The sequence below is a fragment of the Halyomorpha halys genome, unplaced genomic scaffold, assembly GCF_000696795.3.
Source record: "Halyomorpha halys isolate HHAL.00 unplaced genomic scaffold, Hhal_1.1 Scaffold265.1, whole genome shotgun sequence".
NCBI classification, from domain to species: domain Eukaryota; kingdom Metazoa; phylum Arthropoda; class Insecta; order Hemiptera; family Pentatomidae; genus Halyomorpha; species Halyomorpha halys.
In genome coordinates, this window is record NW_027107765.1 from 1,379,460 (window position 1) to 1,402,727 (window position 23,268).

At 29.5% G+C, this 23,268-nt stretch overlaps 1 protein-coding gene across 1 annotated transcript in view; it reads right to left on the reverse strand.

Annotated features, from left to right (window-relative positions):
• Positions 1–843: 843 nt before the first annotated feature.
• didum (dilute class unconventional myosin) overlaps positions 844–23,268 on the reverse strand; it is a 55,648-nt gene continuing 33,223 nt past the window's right edge. The window contains 18 exon segments of the mRNA XM_067046107.1: positions 844–1,739; positions 3,328–3,490; positions 4,543–4,656; positions 4,981–5,103; positions 6,211–6,345; positions 6,873–7,112; positions 7,536–7,653; positions 8,952–9,082; positions 11,500–11,600; positions 11,997–12,143; positions 12,289–12,560; positions 12,779–12,980; positions 13,424–13,541; positions 14,563–14,697; positions 14,808–14,825; positions 14,917–14,982; positions 15,646–15,830; positions 21,357–21,477. Of these exon segments, the coding sequence (XP_066902208.1) occupies positions 3,368–3,490; positions 4,543–4,656; positions 4,981–5,103; positions 6,211–6,345; positions 6,873–7,112; positions 7,536–7,653; positions 8,952–9,082; positions 11,500–11,600; positions 11,997–12,143; positions 12,289–12,560; positions 12,779–12,980; positions 13,424–13,541; positions 14,563–14,697; positions 14,808–14,825; positions 14,917–14,982; positions 15,646–15,830; positions 21,357–21,477 (2,349 nt within the window). The 3' untranslated portion in view covers positions 844–1,739; positions 3,328–3,367.

Consider the following 23,268-nt stretch of genomic DNA (forward strand, 5'->3'; position numbering starts at 1 on the left):
AATCAATTAAATTATTTTTTAAATTGAAATTTGACTCTATAATAAAAGATTTGAGCTTAAGGAAAACAAGTTAAGTAAGGACACACAAAAATGATAAGTTTCTGTAAATTTTTTAAGACGAGGAGCCAACAGAAAACTACAAGCAATCAAATCATATAGTTTAAATATATATATATATATATTATAAACTATATGATATATATTAAAAAAATTAATCATATAGTTTATCTCAATGTCAATGTAAACTAAACTGGAAAATCAAGCGGTTATTTCATGAATTGGGTTTGACGGCCAATAGCTCATTCCTGCTTTACTAAATCTGGACAATATTTATGTTCAATACAATCAAGAAGAAAATATTTGACGTGACTTTTTTTACAAGGAAAGAGTAAAAATTAACATGTTTTATATAAATTGCTTCGTTTGACATAAGCATGTAAATCAAGTTAGATATAGATCTATTGGCTGTGCCGGTTCGAATCCCGCCTGGGACGTTGACTTTTTTCATTGTGTGGCGGTCCCACAAAATGAAAAATTTTGACCCCCAACCATGGTTAGGCAGTATAGGACTCCAATGAGAGTCTTAGCCGAAAAAACAAAACAAAAAAAAGTTAATCTATAATTTTTTTTTATTTTTACCAATCAAAATTTTATCTTACCTTGAAACAGAAAGAAACTTATCACATTTTAGATTTCAAGTACTTTCTCATAACCATACCATACCTAACCATCCCTAACCAAAGAGGTACCTCCACTAAAGGGAATAAATGGGTCAAAACAAATCAATAGTAATTCCGGAGGGTTCCAACCATTAAAACAAATAATTTTTATAATTTTTTTTTTATTGTGATAACATTCAATATATTTTTCTTTTATATATTATTATTTTAATATACCTAAATAACAGGGAATATTGTACAGAATTCTATTTAATATACAAGATACAGGCAAGAAGTTATCATTTCATAATAAGGGTCAAGAAAAACTATTATATCTTTGGATTAACGTAAGTAAAGGCAGAGCAAGAACAATAATTTTAAACAAAATATTTCCTGAGAGTCATCCACAATGATAAATTATAAAGTAGAGGATGGATCTTTATTTACATAAAATAACCTCAATAATATAACATAATTAAATAAAATAGGTATAAAATCACAAAAATAGAGAGTCTAACAATTAATATATGCTGAGGAGATAGAATTATAATAATAAAATAAGTCTTGGTAATCTGAAAGTAAAATCAACAATACATTCATTTTTTTAATTACTTACATATAAAAAAAATGTATGACTTCAATCCTAATTTTTTTTTTATTCAATGCAAAATAGTGTAAAACTGGCACATTTTTCAGTTGTGCAAATCGTTGACTAGTCCACAATATTCTAATACAATTATTTTCATTACATAAAATGAAGGTTAATCGACCATAAAATAAAAATATATACTTTTATGATAAACAATAATAATAAATGTCTACAAATTAAATAAAAAAGATAAAATAAATATTTAAAAAAATGTATCAATTTACAAAGAATAAGTACAGTTTAGTTTCTTTTTCAAACATGGAATGCTATCATTTATGTACACTCTACATTATTGTAAGCTAGTAACCCGCCTAGCTAAGGCACATCTAACCTTCTTAACACTTTTTTTTTTATAGGACTATCAATTTAATTTTTAATCCTATTTAATATTAATCAAAATGCTATTCGTTGCTAAGTGAAATTATGGCTGCCTGAAACAAAAGAAAAAAATATACTTAAACATTTTTTATTTTTATGATTGATATACTAACCAAGGAGAACTCACGGCAGTGGGGATGTGGGGAAAGATGTCTGCAGAGCCCTATTCAAAGTTTGTGCATTGTTAACTACTACAGAGAATGTTTTATTAACAAGGACTTCCTCAAACTGGGAGATTTTCTCTCCATAGCGAGTTCTGAAAGAACACTTTCTTCGGCCTTTAGTCTAGTAAAATTACAAGTTAACCAAGAAGAAATTATAAATTAATTTCTGATGTAAAACAGTTTGAAAAAGACAATAGAAAAAGGTTTACCATTCCCTTGGGGTGCATAGGGCTAACATGACAGATATTTCAAAATGGTGCCTAATATTTTTAGGTTTATTGTCAATAATTCCTAACGTATTACTAGAATTCCAGTAAGGTTCAACGGGACATAGTGGGAAAACTGTCATCCATGGAAGATAGAAATTTTTACCCGATTGTCACAAAGTTAGTCCTTCTAACAGTGAAGTTAGTTTCTAATTTAAACTCTCTGTTAAAGATACATTTAATTTAGTTAAAACAAATATGTCAAAAAATTTGGAAACATCTAATTACGTAAAATGTGAGACTGTCTTAGTGAAATTACAGATGAAGGGTCTCTACCAAAAGTTAATAAATCAACTTCTTAAAAATAAATGTTTTTTGACAAATAAAAATTCTACAACTGAAAATAATTCAGTTCATCTCAAAATTCAAATAGTTTTCAAAAAATCAACTTATATACATGAGATGTTCCTATATTAATTTTTATTGATGTTTTTCCAAAAGTAGATATATTGACTATTGATAGAAAACTTCTCATATTAGGATAAAATATGATGTATAAAAACACAACATTATGAACACCTGCCTATGGTAAAGGAGAGGAAAAATACAAAACTTTCTGTATTAAGTTATTGTTTTCATTGTAAAATTTTAATTTAATATTTTTTAGCTACTCCTTTATCTATAAAAACCATTAAAATAATTTTATTTAGGGTTTATAAATTGATATGTAGTTGTAAAAAATAAAAACTTTGGGTGTGAGAAAAAATTTCACATGTGTATTATCACAACATACATTTTCTAGTGAGTTCTCCTGGTTTAAGTAGAAACAATATAACAGTTGGAATAGATAGACACAAAAATACAGTATTCCAAAATAGCATTAATAAATAATATATATTTCCTCTTGCACAATTCTTAGTACTTGTTTGATTTAGGTTAGGATTCCCCAACTTATTTTAAATGCAACCCAATTTTTTAAAGCTTTTTTTCAGAACTAAACAAGTGAATATCAATTTTTTTGGAAGAATATTGTTTATTTTTTATTTTTACTGAATTTCCTCTATTTTTCAAATTTATTTAACATATTACTTGCTGTTTGAACAGAAAACATAATAATATTAATTACTACGTATGCATTTTTTCCCACTACACATGCAGAAGAAGTTATAAAATAGATTTTAAAAATTTATATTACTACAACAATATACAATTGAATTAAATATTTATTGAAAAATGTAAAACCAACATTTCTTAGATAGCTACATACATACCTTTACGTAGAGCTTTAAAATAATTAATACACCTGTACATTTACAGCTTCCTTAGCATAGGAAGATTCAGGATTTCTGGAATTTCTATATCTTCCAATCGGATACTAGACGGGTTGAAAGGAAATTCAAGAGGGAATGTGTAGTTTACATCCATCATCAAAGGCTAGAAGAAATGGTTAAAAAATATTTTTCAGACTAAAGATAAATTAAATAAGAATAATAAAGTATATCAAATATCATTCATTATAAGCACATTCATAAAATATACACAGAGAAGCAAAAATACATACATACATATATATATAAATGACAATCCGTCATTGTTTGTTCTAGTTCTCAATCAACTGATAGTCAAAACTGCTGGAGTATTAATTATTATTATAGAATATTGTATAGAATTACATAAACATTTAATTATAAATAGAGTTAAAAACAGAACTAAAAACAAAGAACAAACAGCAATATTAAAAACAAAATTAATTAAATTGGTACTAAAATTTAAATGTTAATGTGCATTGAACTAATAAGGTTTTGAACAAATTTCTAATTTTATTTATGTTTCTTCATTAGAAAAAATCCTCTAATCTGTTTGTTTATTTGCCTAGATGACTCATCCTATTCAATAGCGTTGAGAAGTGGACAGCAGCTACACAGTGTTCACTCTAAATTATAACATTTTCTGGGCAGAAAGTGAGACAACTTGAAACCTAAAGGTTAGCCAATTTGTTTGCTTCTTCATGTATGACCTTTTTTTAAACCATTTGCTTGTGTTTCAAATAACATAGTAATTAATCCAATAATTTCCTATGTATAACTAGTTAGGAACAATAATTAAATTAACTTGATTATCTAAAATTATAAACTACAATGATATATACAAATAAATATAATATCCATTTTCATTTAACTGAATCAATAAATGGAAAAGAATTCTCACAACTTTTTCATGGCTAACTTAATTGAAATTGAAATTTCATATATAGGTCCTATGCTCAAGCTTATAAAATACTTTTTTAAGAAATAAAAAAATTAAATAAACAATGCAATGCTCTGAAATATTATTTATTATTTTATTATATGGCCATAAAATAATTAAACCAAGAATAATAAATCCTACTTCATAAACATAATAGAATAAAAAAAAAAAATGAATGAAAGAATAATTTATTAACAAAATGTTGACATATTAATTGTAAAACCACTTTAAATACTTACATTTTCAGTTGATTGTCTATTAGCCAATAGATATTCTTCAGTTTTCTTAATAAACGATTCTGAAACCCTTTCTTCCATTCCATCCCCAGTGTACAAGTTGAGAAACTTAATTATCTGAAAAAAAAAGTGGTCTAAAAATTAATATATCTATAAGAAATATTAAGTAAGGTTACATATGCCATATAACAGTGTTTGAAGGAAATGGTTACTATGCATGATAAAAAACTAGAATAAAGAATATCTTAATAAAAACTAATCTAACCTAATCATACTACAGTGCAAGTGAACTTATCTTGTTATTGCTTTATTTCAGAACTATTATTTTATTATGATAAAATTATTCGTCCTGAAGTGTCAAAATGTATTTATAAAATGAATTTATAGTATTTATTTAAAATTTTATTAATAATTGGTGTTCTCATAATTTTATTTATTCACCTGATTGATAGATAGCGCACTACACATATCTGCTACTGGTCCTACATCAGCATCTGATTTTCGAGCTTGTAATAACTGAGAGGCCTGTATGATCGGAGCGAGGACGTCTAACACTTTAGGATCCTAGAAAAAAATACAAAATTAAAGAGTCGAAAAACATGATATAATAAAGCCTTGTCATAGTTTAGTGTTGTAAATTAATACAAATTAATGAAATTCATAAATTGTAGATAAACAGACAACCAATTTTTACTAAATACTTGGCCATAATAAGTACTTATATAGTGATATTATTCAGGGAACAAAAAAAAAAGTAAAAATAATGCACTCCATTCGATTGGAAAACCTTTTTTATAGAGATGCAAAACATTTTCATAAATTAAAATGAAATTGCGAGAGTAAGTAGGTATATTGTTGATATATGTATATAGGTATTTGGACATCATGAAAGTTAATAAGGTCATCGTCATCAATTGCTGGTGGAAGACTTCCTCTGGGTTGGTTACCCAAATCTGTGACACCAGCCAAAAATTTTTCTAAACACCGGTTAATGGTTCGCTCATTAAAACATCCTTCTCTGAACGCCATGATAATGTTTCTCGCATCTCGGGCTGCGACCCTTATACTTACAGATTGTACTTTTCCCACCATAGGCTTGACACTGACATTCTAGTACTGATAAAAGGTAAGAACATAGTTTAGAGAAAGGAGTTCCTTCTGATTATAGGAGAGTGATACAAAATGGTGGTGGGAAAGAAAAAAGGAAATATTTAAAATTAACTGAACAGTTGAAAGAATTTAAGGCAGCCCAAGGCACTAAAAAGGTATCAAATGTTTAACAAATCGATTTTTCAGTGTAAAAAGCTTCTTTCTGACTGGTCCTGCCAACCAACTTTAACCAAGTTTCTTTTGTACCAAAAGTGGTGCATTTCCATGACCATTACCATTATCATTACCATACTAATGGTAATTTTATGCAACTGTCTGATACCAAAGGAATATTAATCTTCTCTATTGGAACTGCATTTACTTATTATGACAATGTGAATGATGCAACAGACAATATTACTGGGTACTGTAAACACTGGCAGAAAATTCATCAATATCTAATAATATGGAAAACATGTTAATATAACATTTAGTTGAACCAATATGGCCCCCATTATTATGTATAATTATCATTGAGAGAAACAAATAAAAAAAATAATAATTATAAAATAGTACAGTTACCTGCAATTTGTTTTCCCTAGCCCATTGTTCTAGATGAGAAAGATTGAACCTTATATGCATTCCCTTACTCCAATGACAATACTCTCTTCTTAAGAGTAAGTTGTTCAAAGAATTGGCACATAGACAATAAAACAGCTGGAAAAGACATAAATTACAATATTATCAGAATGTTCTCAATAAAATGGAACTTGAAATGTCCACTGAAGTTTTTAAAATTATCAAAGATTTCTTTTAGTTTTTATCCTCCAGGTCTAGAGAAAGGTTTATTATGATATTTAATAAAAAGGTTTATAAGTACATGATATATTGTGATAATTTAGCCCACTGATGCACACTATCCCTCAAGTATAATTGTTAAGTGAAATGAAACATTCGTAGTAATGTTCAAATGTTTAATCTTTAAAATTAAACATGTGATAGGTATGTGGGAATCATGGCACTATGGAGGGTCTATAATTAGATTTAGGTTTGACTTGAGCTTAATTCATGCTCTATCTTGAAAATGGTTAATTTTTGGGCTTTAAAATACAGGTTACAGGTTGAAATCTGTAAAACCCAATTTATATAGGTGAAACTGTGGGACAAAGCTAATTAAAAAAAAAATCACATTAACATTTAAAGAGTAATATTAATAAGTTAAGTAAAACAATATATCAACTGACCTGTCTAAAAAACTGGGAAAACAGTTCAGGATCAACACCATGAACAGTAAGGGTCCTATGGAACATGGTGAGTATTGATAACAAATCATCCATAGCTTTCTTCACTGTGGGCTGGGAGGAGGCAGTGGAACCTGATCTTGCACGAGTTCCGCTGCTGGTCAGTCCAGGAATGGCCTCATGTTCTAATATGGCGGCAACCGCAATTGGCTGAATCGTCTTCTCCATTTTACGCATTACAGCCTGTAACAATAATTAATAAAATAATAATAAAAGCAAAGTGTATCACTTACACTCCTTAATATTCTTAAACCAACCAACTCAAAATATGAATATCCAAAAATGCAATTAAGGAGTTTTCTCCCTCATTCTCTCATTATGGATGAAACTAAACAATAGTCATCAAAAACAAAATATATGGAAAAAAATGATATAAATAACTTTTGTAGACATTTACTTTCAAGATACATAAGAGGACAAGATCTTCGAGAATGTAAAGAATATATATTGAGATCATTATAGATAAAAATGTTTAGCAAGTTTACATTTTTCCTTTTTTAAGTGCATTGCAACAAAAAAGAAATTGGTATTAGGGAAAAATAAACTAATTCAAGGTATGATGATAATAATGTGATTCCAAATGAAATAAAAAACTATATTCATTACCTGACAAATAGAAACTGCAATATCAGACAGCAACTGCCTGATTTCACTCAGGTCAAAATTTTTCAAACACTGCTCATTTTGAGTCTGAGTGTTTTCCTTGGCAAAATGTTTCTCACCACTATAAACAAAACAAATAATAATAAACATTGTTTATGGATTATATAAACTATACAAATGAAAAATTAATACAATCATAACAATAAAAGTAATAACTGTAATTGTATATTTTTTACAAGTTATATAACTCCCAAAATTAAAGGGTTATCTCAAGTTCTTACAGATTCTAGGACACTTTATTTTATAAATTTGATGATTTCTTCTGCAGTCCCACTTTAACTTTCTTAGTTTTACTTCCAGGCATCCTTCATATTCCTGTCTTTAAATCAACCGACTTTAGGGCCCTTACATATTTATTTTAGTATGCCTTGTGTTTTATTTTTCTAGAGTTCATGATTTGTGTACCTGTGACTAAGATCAAATAGTATGTGCCTACGTTAATACAGAAGTCTCTCAACTTAGAGAAGTTGAGTACTTCAATACCTCTAAGCTCTTTAATGCTTGTGGTCTATTCACTAATCTATTGATTATAAACAAAGTAGTATGAACTGGGGCAATGGTGTTATTTTAGTCAATGGATTTCATTTACACAACATTAATTTTAGTTATACTATATATATACACATACATATAGTTTTTAAGATCTAATGAGGATTATATAATAAGAGCTTTTGGAATTACTTTTTTTCAACCTACATAGTAAACATTTTCCTAGTCAATTATGGCCAAATGTGTAAATGTTCTTTTATCCTAATAATATTTAAATTATTTTCTAAGGTAGTAAAATAGGAAAAAATGGAACAGATTGGTAAAGAAAAAAGTATTCCTCAATTTTTTTATCATACAAAAAAGTTGAATGAAGAAAATTTTAACAATTTTTTTAAAAACCAATATGTTCCCCTAATATTTTACTCTAGAGTAGTATTTATTACATTCCTAATATGACATCACATCACGCTGTTATCACATTGATAACAATGGCATCTTTAGCATATTGACCTTTAGCGACCTCTGAATAAATGAGAGTATAACCCTCATCCATAGGTACTTCCTTTTCCTTTTACTACAGATATATCGGAAATGTGAACTTTTAGATGAGCCTTGAGGTTAACAACTTATCTAAATCAAGATGCTTCTTTTCGGATGCTGTGGACCCAGAAAAAAGGCCTTAAAACCCGAGGAAAGCAAGTATTGTGGTTGTTTTCTAATATAATTTGTGCTAAATGAAAATCCATAATCTTAATGATATATAATTTTTTTTATTTCTAAAGGTTAGTAACCATTAGCAGGTAAGCTAAAAATAACTATTTAATTTTAATAATAATTAAATATATAGAATAATTAAGAGCCTATATATACCTGTACTGCTTCAAATTGTGAATCAGCTTTAAAGTATTAGATAACCACAAAACACCAAAATCTACATCATTGAACTTTTTCTTCATTGATTTCTTCAATGATTTATAATATCCAATCAAAATACTTTGGACCTAAAATAAAATAATGTATATACTTGGTTGTATAATGTAATATTTGGTTGGGTTAATGTAAATCTATGCTAATATACAAAACTTAAGAGTTTGTTTGAATATGGTAATTTTAAGAATTATCAGTCCCATTAAAAGAATTATTTTCATTTTAGATAGACTATTTTTTGAAGAAAGCTTTAGATTTCATAATATCACAATACAACCAGGTCAGTAATGTCAGAACAGAGCAATAACCATATCCATAATCAAATTTTTTGTATAAATGAGTTTATTATCTTTGCCATTACAACTTCATACCTGTGGAAACCAATGTAGTACAACTTTTAACTTAATTTAATGTAGTATAACTTTTATATAAGTTTTGAATTATTATTTGAAAATGTATTGTCGCATATAAAATTGGAGGATAAGATTTTTTCTGCAATCCATTTCACAAGTTTTTTTATATAAACAAACCGGAATAAATAAATAAATATTACATTTTGCATTTTTCCGAGTGATTAAGACAACCATCAAACTGACGACTATCAGTTAGTTTTTTTTTTTTTGTTCTTTTTATTTTTTCACATGAACTTTATATGTTATTGCTAATCAGATGCATTTTGTTATCATCTATTTAAAACTGACGTGTAAAATCGAAACATTGGGGTATAACTAGTAAAAAATAAAAACAGTTTGAAGAATAAGTATTGTATTTATTATACATTATTAATAAATATAAATAAATTACCAACAATGCATAATAAAAGGTATTACTCATTAGAGAACAGATTTTCGTAAAAATACAACTTTCGTTCCCTAGCTTTAAATTCCACCAAACCTCGACAGAAATTGGAATTAAGGTAAAAAACATTTAAATAACACTAATTTTAATTTGCAAAAAATTACTTTTTTTTGGAATTTGTCCACGATTTTGCATGTTTTCCTCTTCTTGGGCTAAATTTTGATTTTTGTTGCATACAATTTAATGCTTGAACTAAATTTCTCATATTATACACGTATAGATGTGTGTATACCAGCATTAATTCATTTTGAGGTTAATAGTTGACCGTAGATTCGATATAAGCAGAATATAGTTGGGGGTACGGAGATCAATGATATAGGGCCCATAGCTCAGGTGGTTCAAATCTGGCCTGGGAGGCGGGGGAGGGGGGATTAACTTTTTTCATGGTGGTGGTCCCATGAAATGAAGACTTGACTCCCCACCATAGTGAGAATACACAAATAAGTACAACATCTCGTACAATTACAGTGTAGTCTCAATAACCCAGATTCTAACAGAAAAATCTAACCATTTTCTTAACTTAAACAATGTTAGAATAAAAAAAAAAGAATGAATAAATAAGTTAAGTTTTACTTATTTGCATATCATTGCCGACAACTGACTACCGATCACCTTCTCAAATTTATTCATTTTATTACTTTTTCCTTATTTAATTAATAGTTTAAAATTGACAGATTTTAGGTAAAGCAATGAAGTAAACAAATGAAGAGTCAAATTAAAAGAACAAGTAAATACAAGTGACGAATGTTCTTGGAATAGTATTAAACAGTGGTTTCAGGTTACTATGAAAAAATCTCTTTAGAATAAGCTTGTTATAGAGAATGTTCAGTGTTATGGTTTTTAACTTGGATTTCTAGTCGGCCTCTAGCCCATTCTTCTGTCTGACTTTGCTGTGATTAGGAATTTCAATTTTGATCAATGTACGTTTGACTAGATATACAGAGTATTTAGAGAGTTTAATCAGATTCAAACAAGGTTAGGTAAGCTTTCCATGTATTTATATTATAAATTAAAAAATAAAGATGATTATTCAAGATTTGGGTGTTTTGTGCACATTCTGTGTTTTTTCAGCACAACTTTGCACATTTTTGGGTTTTTACTGTATGTATATTTTGTTTCTCACTGCATAAAAATCTGGTCTAAACTTATCATATACAGTGCTGTCTCAGTAACTCAGATTCGGAACGGGAAATCTGAACCATTTTCTCAACGTAAACAATGTTATAGTAAAAAAAATAATGAAAAAGCATCATTCATTTAATACCCTTTTTTTGACATAACATATTACTTTTGTTTGTACACTTAAAAGTTCAAATGATTATTTGATATTGGATAAATAAATATTTTACATTTTTTTATACCACATTTTACTTTATTTTTTAAAAATATCAATGCACATTACACATGTCATTACATATTTTTGTTTATTGTCAAAATTAATGGTTTTTGAATAATTTTCAATTGAAACTATGTTGAATACATACATACTGCAATCATTAGTTTGGATTACTGAGACTTCACAGCAGTTCAAAACTTATCAAAGTTGTTAAATTGAAATTAAAAATAAATAAATTCTCAAATTATCCATACAACTAGTAATAAAAATTAAGGGTATAAATATGATAAAACTCACCATGTGTTCATCATTAATGTAGTCAGTATATCTGACGCACATGAAAAGAATGTAAGCTGGAAGACCAGGTAGGAGTGTGATAGCAATTTTTGGTTTTAGTTCTAAAAAAAAATAATAATATAGTTCTTTTCATAGATGTTTACAAGGACTATATTTATTTAAAAGTTCTGTTCCTCGAATCAATTGAAAAAAAAGAAAGAAAGTATAATTCTTTGTTAGTACAGAATCGTAAAATTCCAAAAGCTAAGTGTTAAGTTTCAAAACATCAGTACAGTACAATACTTTGCCATTACTTGATATTCAACTATCAGCTACCTACCAGTTTGTCCAGTGCTAAGTGATATTAAAGGACAAAGGAAATTCGAGGTTCTGATATTAATATTGGAAACTCCCTGCAATTTAAGGAGATGGAAGGAAAAAGAAAAAAATATATTGGATACATTCAATTCTTAAAAAATATAATATACAAATAAAATTGATTTATTTTCTGTACTTACCTAATAAGTGTTTTAACATAACATCAACATCTCCAGTTTTAATTTCAAACATCCCCATGTATTCTCTTTCTTTTTTCCTTACCATAGGTAAACTTTCTTGATGTGACAACTTTTCTGATTTGAATGCGTTGTTTTCACCATCACTCACTGAAACAAAACAATAGATTTCATAACCAACCCTTACTTTCTGGACATGCCTCATACAAGTTCCACATTCATAGCCTAGACCATGGTGTAATTATCATCTCTAAATATAATCTTAGACGTGATATAAATAAAACTGAAGACATACCACCAGCCTCTTGAAGCCTCCTCTTAAGCTCTGCAACTTGCATAGTTAATCGCCTTGCCTTTGTATGCTGCTGGTCAAGTTTTTCTTGTAGTTCCAAGTTTTCAGAACAAAGACGAGTAACCTGCTCCTGTAAAAATATAGGTGCAGTGCCTGTTGCAACCGATGTCCTTTCCTTCTCTAATTCTCCCCTCAGTCTTTCAAGTTCAGTCGTCAGTATATTTCTCTCTTCCTCCCACAGAGAGGTTTTTGACTGAAGTTCATCTTCCAATTGCCTTTATGACAAAAGAAATTGAATTGAGGATTATTAACAAAAGCAGTGAGTATATTTTAAGTGATAAAATATACAGACCTATTTATCTAATGAAAAAGCAAATAAAATATATTATCTTATAATTTCTTTAAAGAAGAGGCATCAATAGTAAAAATATACTTACATGAACAATTATATTTTAGAATATATAAATATTCTAAATTAATTAGACAAACATACCTTAGTGTACGTTTTTGAGCTTCAAATGCTAATAAAAGTTCTCCATCTTCATTAAAAGTAGATATGTCAAGATCTTTCATTGAAGAGTACGATGATTCGGCAAGAGATTTAGCTGACATAGTTGCTTCACTAAACATTCGTCTAAGTTCCACATTTTCAGCCCTCAACCGATGAACTTCTTTTTCACTTTCTTTCCATTCGCCTATTAAATTAAGGAAAGTAAACAGAATTCATGATAATACTGAAGTTTTTAATACTAGTGCAGTTAATAGATTGATGGGCACAATAATACACAAACAAAATCAGCACATCTTATTATTTGGTCAAATAGTTTCCATATCTATTCAGGAAGGCGATAAGCTATCACAGAATGTCACAGAAACAGGGTTTTTCAGTTGTTAATATAATAAAAGAAGACCAATTTCAAAGTCTCATTATTTTATTACAAGGATAACTTTAAAGAAATGGCTAAAGTGAATTTAATATTGTTCAAAAACTAATTAAATCAGAACAAAAGTAGAATTAATTTATACAAAAAATGTGAGAATGTAGATACACTCATTCTTAAACATATTTAAGATAAATTTGTGTACTTATGGATATCCAAAGTATTTATTTTTGAAAAAATTCATAAAAACAACTTACGTGTCATTTGCTCAATGGCCTTCTTAGTACCACCATTAATAGCATCTGAGGCAATACATTCCTTCAAGACAGTCAAATCATTACGTAACTTGGCATTTTCCATTTCAAGTTCTTGAAGCTGGTTCAATAAGATGAAATTATTAATGGTATTCAAAAAAAAATAAATTAGCAGTAAATTTCACAAAAAGCTTTATATCTTTGCTTATATTTTCATTAACAAGAAAACATATTGATGGCTAACGCAGTATTATGTAACAACAATATTAAAACATGAGACCTAAATTTGGTGAGTTGAGAGGGAAAAACAAGCTATCCAGGATACCTTATCTCTCTCCTTACAAATATATTATATTTCTTTCAAGCAAACCATCAAAACCAGATTATTTTTCTTCTAAATTAAACTAATAGTGTATGACTGTTTTGAATATTTAACTAATGTCAAAGGTTTTAATGTTTAATTTTTTCAAGAAATACCCTTACTATTTTCCACTTCTTTTACTCATTGGAAATGTTTTGGACAATTGTTCATCATCTGGCCCACTTATTGAAAATTCCACTGAGCAATGAAAAGTTCCAACACATTATTTTTACACTGAGACATAAAACATGCCCTCAAATTTACCTTAATAGCTCACCCATCCCGCAGACAGAGAAGAAGTACATTACTCCTTCTTCAAGGAGTTCATCAATGAATGGTGGGTCCTATGTACTTCATGTTGGGAAAAGGCCCACCATCAGACATCGGTGGCTACTGAGAGGGGACACAGCCGGAGACCAGAAGGGCTGGACCAGATTGGCATAATGAAGGAGGCAACCAGACAGATGTGGTGGACCAGTAGGGCTGGGGCAAGTACCAGATGGATGTGGAAGGAAAAAGTGTAGCTCCCAACAGTAAGGAGTTCAACCGAGTGCTGGACTACTCCCCCAAATTAAATTAAATTTCAACCATAAATTAAATTACATTGTTCCCACAATTAAATTAAAATCCTATTACAATGTATAATAAGAAAATTAGCAAAATAAAGTGTTATTTATTGCCAGCAGTGGCATACGTATTAACCCCTACGTAAAAACCCACTGCTGCCGAAAACCCTGTTTACCAGAAATGGTTAGGTAGGGGGTAAAAAAAAAAAAATTACCATCAGGGGATCAACTGATTTTATCTGGGGCTGAGATGTATTCTTTACTGAATCTAACTCCATATGTAACCTTTGATTTTCTGAGTCCAAATATTTTAATCTGTGCTGTAATTTCAATATTAAATTGACGTCCAACTGCAACAAATAATATTACAATATTAATAAAAATCAAACATTAATGGACAGTACTAATAAATAGAGACTTATCTTAAGTGCAAATATGTACAATAAATGATATAGATTACCTCATCATCAGTAATATGCTAGTAACACACACAAGTAATACAATAATATTAATTTCAAGCATTTAATTGTAAGTATATCGCATACAAATAGAAAAAAAGGAGTACCTACCTGTTGTTCAGGAGTTGGAGTTTCATCTCTTCCAGAACCTGACCTCACAGAACCATAACCAACATCCTAAAGGAACAAAATACAATTTTAATAAAGGAGAAACTCTTAACAGTAAAATATTTCAACATCATTTACTTAAAAACAACCTAAAATGTTTAAGAATAAATTACTTATTCATTTTTCAAAATAAGAAAAACAATTTTTAATTTTCCAGTTATCCCTAAAAAAAAAAATTTATATAGAAACAAGTATTTCTCTTCTCACAGTGTGTCACAAAAATCTTTCTTCTCAAAATTCTCTTAGTATATTTACTTTTCCTGATAATATTCCCCAAACTGAAAGCTTATTCAATGCACTCGTGATAACAAAGACCTTTCTTTGATTTGTAAACGTTTGGTCTGAACAAGATTTAATAAATATTACTATCAAAATATTGAACACTTCTGATCATTGTTTATGATATAATACAATAATATATTCTTGTGAATAGATGTACAATAGAAAAACTTTCTAAAATTTTTTATTTAATTAATTCTATGTTTTTTTATGGTTTTTTGAAGTACTTAAGAGGTTTTAAAATCCTCAAGCTCTAAAAGAGGTGATACACTAATATCTGAGGCATGTGGAGGGATAAATCACATAATTGATCATAATTTAAATATATTTTGAGACTAAGAACTTTTATAGAATTTAAATCAAAAGTTTGTTTTCAACTAATACATAGCTCACCTCATCTTGCATAGATATAGTACTGGCATCAGATGGAGATCTTTTGTGGTGCTTTGATTCAATCGCCTCCAATTTATTCTCCAATAGATCCCTTTCAGCTAATAGTTTCTGATATCGAGATCTCTCTTCATCTCGTTCTTCTCCTACAATCCTAATTTCTTCTTTCAATTGAGCCACAATATCATCTGTATAAAATATAAAAACATGATATAGATACCTGTCTATAAACATTCAAACAAACCAGTTTGTTGATTAGACCTTATTATTATTATTATTGGCGCGACAGACCGTGGATGTCCAAGGTCTCACGCGATGTATTAAGGAAATATATCATGCGATACTTGACGTGGTTTTCATAGGGTGGATTCGTCACTCCCACGTCTATGTTTGTGAGTGCCACCCATTGGCTAACGGGCCTCACAAATACCCAGGGGGAGGCTGTGAGCGAGTATTGTATAATTATAAGCTTGAAAAAATCCTGGATAGGGCCGGGGACTTAAACTCGCAACCTTTAGCTTGGCAGACAAGCGTTACCACGCTGCTACTGTCAACCCCTCAAGACCTTGTTACACGATTATAATAACAGAAAATGCACCTAAAGTGAACCTCCCATTGTTTTTATCTAATAATTTCCATAATTTGTAAAATAAAATGAATCTATATCTAGCTCTGAGTTTCTTTGAAATTTTTTTTTTTTTTCAAATTATAACCGAAAATTATCTTTTTCAAGAATATGAAAATCTATATCTAAAGTGGCTTTACCCCTTAGGGCCGTAATGCAAATACATAATTTTGTAAATTGTGTCGGTGTCAAAAAACAAGCTTATTTAGTTTGATATAGTGAACTATTTGATATTCTCACAGTTATAAAACTTGAGAAGGAAGAAAAATGTCTTATATAGCGTTGCGACCATTCTCTGGTCTCTCACCATTCTTTTCTAATCATCTTGAGTGAGACCACAAAATATGACTTTCATGGAAAAACAATAATTATAAGCTCATTTTCTAAATCAGTTGGCAAAATAAATGGACAACCTGAAGTCAGGTTCATGACAAGTCTTTGAAACTTTTATGTAGTCCTCGAATTTCGCTAGGCAGTCACATCAATAAGGTTTAGGGCAGAGAAAACATTTTTAATGCATTTTTCCAACCCATTTTTTTCACATATTTTCTATTTTTTTTCTTATGGAAATAAGGATATGCCAATGATTTTAGATAACCTATTAAATTTTACATCATAAATATACCCTTAAATTATGAGGAGCTTTAAATTCTTATTTCTGAATGTTCAATAAAAATAATGAAAAAAGAAAATTTTAGGTCAACGATTGAAACAAAAGGGGGGTTGGTTCATTTTGAGAACATAAAGAGTTCCTCTTAGGCACCAAAGAACTTTTTCTTATAACTTCATTTTTTCCTTATCAACTCATTATAATTGACCATGTAGGATTTGAAGACAAATATTGATGTAATAAAAAATAAAAAAACTCATTGTAAACAGGTGGTCAACTCATTAGTACAACTTTTTATTTATATAATTAAAACCAAATTAAGACAGTTGCCAATATTCAGTGACGTTTAGTTTAAAAATTTCTCATCTATCATAAACTGATTTAGTCCTTTCCAAAAAATTACCCTTGCTAGAACAACACAGTCTATAACCCTACCAATAGATTTCGAACCTTACACTATTTTATTCAAAGGGGGCCAACTTTAGGCAATGGATCAACTTTTATTGCATTTCCTCTACTCATGCCAAAACCTCCAACAATTGTTGCTGCCTGCTAAAACCCAATTTACAAACTCTGTACTACACAATCATTCCATCTAATTCAATTTAGCAATTAATTTTTTTGATTATTGTTAATCTATCCAGTTACTTTAAGTTGATATTGGAATAATAACAAAACAAAAAACAGGTGCTTTCTTAATTATTGTAATATTAAATTAAAAATACAGAAGATAATGCCAGAAATAGCCAGCCAAGTTACTTTCAACTGGGCAATAATGAGATATAGGACTTCAAATTAAATCCCGAACAAAAACAATTATAAGGAAACTCATGACACCAACATGTTGTCACCAGCTTTTAGATGTCTTAAGCCTGAAGCTAACAACTAGTCACCAGCAACTAACATTTGGTTAGCACATGATAACAAGTTAGTGTCACTGGACATGAAAGTGTTAACAAAGATACAACCCATTGGGGTTTGTAAGATTTTAAAAGTATTTTACGGAGGTTTCCATGGAAACCTGTTCACTTTTTATTAGTTGTTTGAATAATTCGAAAATTAAACATCTCCCGGTACGTTCCAGATGCTTGTTAGAAAGATAATGGAATTGCCAAAAATTTTACTGTGACATACATTTGAAGTTAATCAAACTTAAAAACCACCATCTTAAAAACTCTACGAGTAAGGAGAAAACAAGTTAATTTAAACAAAACATTTTCTGAAAATGGAATGGAAGCAGCTTATCATATGACAATTCATTATTATATGATAAGTAATAATGAACAAGTCCCTCTAGAATATTACAAGGAATCATTGATGAACTTAAGAGCTTAAAAGTAAAATAAAACTATAATAAATCAAAAGAAAGCAGCTTCAATCATTTTCAGAAACAGATGTTGATGATGAAAGGGTTCTACACCTTCCAACAAAAGTAGATAAATTTATTTCAATAAATTTAAATTTAAAAAAAGTAATACTAATAAAAATATTAGCCAAAGTGCTCTATGACTTAAAAAAAAATTAACCAACTAGTGATATTAATAATTTAAAAGAAAAAAAAAATCAAGTGATAATAATGCAAATTAAAAAATATTATATTAAGATATATTACAATCCTCAGCATAGATGTGGTATTGAGGGTTTGATACAAGGAGTGTTACAAACAGAAATAAAACCAGAAACTAATATATATTATAAATGAGGAAAGTAAGCCTATAGTATTTACTTCAGCTCTGAATATGGTCTTCAAAGATTGGCCAAAATGTTGACTTGTTTAATTTAAAAAAAAAATTGTTTAGTATTGGTATTTATATAATGAACATTATCTGTTGTTAAAATTCAGATTAATGCTTGTACTGATTAAAAAAAAAACAGAAAATTCAAACAATAGCAGAGTGTGAAATCTGTCAAAGGCCGACATCATTCAGTCCCCTTCTCTCCAAAGCAGTGAAATCTCCCAGAAATTGCCAGTCCCCAAGGGTGGGGAAGTAACGGTGAAGGCAAGGGTTGTCTCTGGTGACTCCCAGGGTCAGAGGCAGGAAACATTTCATGAGAGGACTTGGTACTGATGCTAGGGTTGGTAGGCTAGAGCCTGACAACTTATGGGCATTAAGGATACAGCCCCTCCGTCAGATTTAGGGGCAGTGGACTGAACTTTTTGTCAGTGTAGAACATAAATAACTTATTTCACTGAAGTAGTGGATATTTAATACTTTTATCTTAAATTATTGATAAAATAATTATTTAGGGTTAAATAAAAAAAAAGGAAAGAATATTGCCCAATAAATATAAAAGTGATGGTTTTCTTTGGAAATAACATGCATAGAATAATATACATGATTTGTCAGACCCAACTCCCCTCAACTATAAGTAGGTTATAGTATCTTTTAACATCATTAAAAATCTTTTGTTTCTAATGTTATATAGGATAATGGTTCTTATAGTGAAGATGAAGCCCGAGCTGAAGCCATAACATGAAAAGACGGCAGTGTCTGATATTTTTTAGCAATGCTTGTAGTAGATATGCACACTATTCATAAGGTACTCCAGCATTTCCATGAGACAAGCAGAGATCTCTTGGGATTGAGAGATGATATTTTAACCCTGAGGTTCGCGACAACATTCAAATGGTACAAAACATCCAAAATAGCTCCGATACCATACATTAGAGCCTTAACTCTTGGAAAGATATCGTAGAGATAGGTAATTATTTCCTTACCAGCAATGGGGATTGGAATTATTAACAGAAGTCTCACTTCTGTCTGTACCATTCAGACAGTGAAGACAGAGTGAGGAGACAAGGGGAGCAATTAACACATGGTAATTTTTGTGAGTCGTAAGCCTTCCCAAAGCAATAATTCTTATGATGTTACATATATATACATAGATTTATGCATAAACAAAAGTAGAGGATTTAACTAGGTAAAATTTATACTGGACCATCTTAACACTAAACTACTACTTTCCTCCAGATTTAGGGTATGGCAGTGGGGCCATTTTTGAATTGAAGAAAATAATTTTCAACTTGCATAGTAGTGGATCAAATTAAGATATAGCTGATATGGCACTATCTTGGTAGTAACCTGTATAATTTTTAAAAATTTCATTAAAATCAAATAAACGATAGGTAACTTGCCCATCACATAGATTTGACATATCTGTAAATTTGTATTCAAATCCATCAAATTACATACACTACTTTTGCTTATGCATGTGCAAACATATTTTCCTACAGGAAATCAACCTGACACCCAATCACCTGACAAACCAAATTGATTCGATTAAACTTAAGTTATTTTCGTACATTCTAACACATTAGAAATCATGTCCCACTGTTAGATTTTTCTGAAATTTTTGTTTGAAAAAAATTGGTTCAAGAACGGTGTGAATATAAAAAAAATGATTTGGATTTTATTTTTAGGCTTAGTATAAGGAATGATTCCAAAAACTTTATAGTTTTCCTATATTTTCATAAATAACATGGGTATAACACTTCTCTCATCAGCTACAATTTTTATATAAATAAAAAAAAACCTTATAAAGTTCTTACAAAAAATACAAGTCTCAAAAAGATCTACATGAGCTCTGGTAAGAGTGTTTCCCATTCTTCAATATGATAATAATACCAACAATTTAATAAAACCTGTGATACCAGGTGATGGCAGCAGAGAGGAACCTAGGACAGTGCTTATGGTAATCAAGGTCTTAATAACAACAAATGGAGGAGCATCAATTCCCTATTGGCACCTTAACTTGGTAAAAGTTGCTTATAAAGTAAATAAGCAAATAATATTTCACAGAAACATTAACAAGAAATTTGGAAGATTCTAGATTGACCGAGTGTAACTAATTAAGTAAGATAATGCGGATGCGGTCAAAAAAGGAACTCAAATAAAAGAAAGCTGTTTATTAAGCTTCAACAATTTGCCGGGTTTATCAGAACTTTCTCTATGAAGTGAACCAAAGAATTTGAATTCCTAGACTAAAGCCCTGATGAAACCCTGCAAAGTGGGATAAAATGTTGGAGCTTAATAAACAGTTCTGTCCTATTTGAGTTCCTTTTATGACTGCATCTGCACAATCTTCCTTGAATCACAAGAAATATTTTAACATAAACAGGAATTAGAAACGTTAAACGATAAAATATTCTTTTCACTTTTTACTTCAAACATTTTTTCTACTAATTTTTTTTTTATTTCAGAATAATTACTAAAGTTTCAAGTAACAAATGATTCATTTGTTCATTTTCTATTGACACTATACAGTAGATGGCCCTTTAACATTGGAGGACCCTGTGATATAGCAAGCATCCACTGTAATTAAACTACATACAGATATTTTATGATTATATTATTATTCTAATTATCCTTCTTATATTGTACCTGTTATTTAAAAATGGACAAAAACAATATTTAATAAAGCATTTATTAAAAAACTCAAGCAAAAGTGCAAAAACAAAGAAACCATGAATGAGTGGACCTTGTTTATCTCGCTTTAGTTGCTCTAAGTGATCTTTCAAACAGTTAACTTCATCTTTGAGCTGGGCATTGATAGACTCGAAAGACTTTTCCTTAATCTTTAGAGCTTCATTTTCTTTAACCTGAAATATAAATCAATAAATATGTCATAGAAATATAAAACCAAATATTTGAGTATGTCTATAATTACAAAAACAAAAAAAAATTAATACTGCCTGGAGGTTTATGTAGGCAATACCTACATGTCTCAATATTCAGTGAATTAATTTTGATCTGAAATTTGATTAAATGGTCCAAAAAGTGAACTTTTGTCTGTGAGAGCCCTTAGGGTGTATCATTATCTTTTTTTTTTTTTTATCGTAATGCATAAAAAAGTAGAATCAATTAACATAAAAAAATATATATACTTTTTGTAAATATCTAATATAAAAATACACAACCAAATTTTATTAAAATTATTCTATATTTTAATTATGATTAATAGTCTGAAATAATTTCGACTATATCATCATGATGTGCTTTTTCTGAACTCAAAATGCAGAGAAGGATTTTTAAGTAGTGATTTTGCATCTTGCTGAATTGTTTCTTCTTTCTATTTTCAGTGATTTCTAACTTGTTTTAAACACAGAAAAAATTCATTCTACAGTAAAATACCTTCATATTTTAGGTTCTATGTAACAGAAGATAAAAATAGTAATGGCAAGATTACAACAGTTGACATATTTATTAATTCAGTCTTTATATTCAACAGACCATAATTATTTTTTTGCCATGTTGATATAGGAAGCATTTTGGTAAAAGTATATCGCTCAATTTGTCTTTCTGTATTTTAAGAGAAATATACTACAAATTGTGGTGAAGAAAACACAATTATTTTTTTAAGGAGATGGTCAGGGTTGCGGATAGGAAGAAAAAATACAAAATAGTTTTCAACTAATTATTTAATGCCATTTCGACACACAATGTAGGTCTTCATCAGGGCTAAAAATAAAAAGATACAAAGAAGGTACAGTCAATTTATGAGTAAAAGAGTGATATGAAACGTGATTTTATACCTCTTCTATCTATTTTTTATCAGTATTATGTCACTTTTTTCCTCTTTCCTAGATTTATTTTAAGCCCTGATAAAGATCTACATAGTGCATTGAAACTTTGGCAATAAGTAAATAAATAGTTGAAAACTTCTTGATCGCAGGCCTGACCATCTACTTTAAATTAACATATGGACAATCATATGTATACAAGGGTTGTCAGAAAAGTTTCCAACTGCAACGTGAAGATGGCAGCACTCGTAATAAAAGCAAGTGAATTTTGTTGTTCATCTGTTGACAGTTACCCACCAAAGTTTCAGTCAGTTTGAACACACAGTGTTTATGGAAAAGTTGTTTGATGAGAGTGTTTTTGTAAAAATTGACAAGATCGAGTATCGAGCTGTCATTAAATATTTATTTTTGAAAGGCAATATGCCAACACAAATCAAAGATGAGTTGGATTCTGTGTATGGGGACTCTGCACCATCATTCACCACAGTGAAATTTTGAGCAGCTGAATTTAAATGTAAGAGCTTGGGAGACAATGAACATTCGGAATGTCCAAAAACTGCAACTACCGACAAAAACATCGTCAAAATTCACCAAATGGTGCTAGACAACTGCCGAATTAAAATAAAAGAGAAAGCAGAGGTTATGAACATGTCAAAAGAACGTGTTTGTTACATATTATATCAACATTTAGATATGAGAAAGCTGTTGTGTGCCACGTTTGCTCATGTTAGACCAACAATGTGTTCGAATGAACATTTCCAATGCTCTGTTGGCCCAATAAATTCGAGTTTTAGCGCCAATTATAATTGCTGTAGATGAAATTTGGATACACCATTATACACCCAAAACAAAAATAGTCTAAACAGTGAA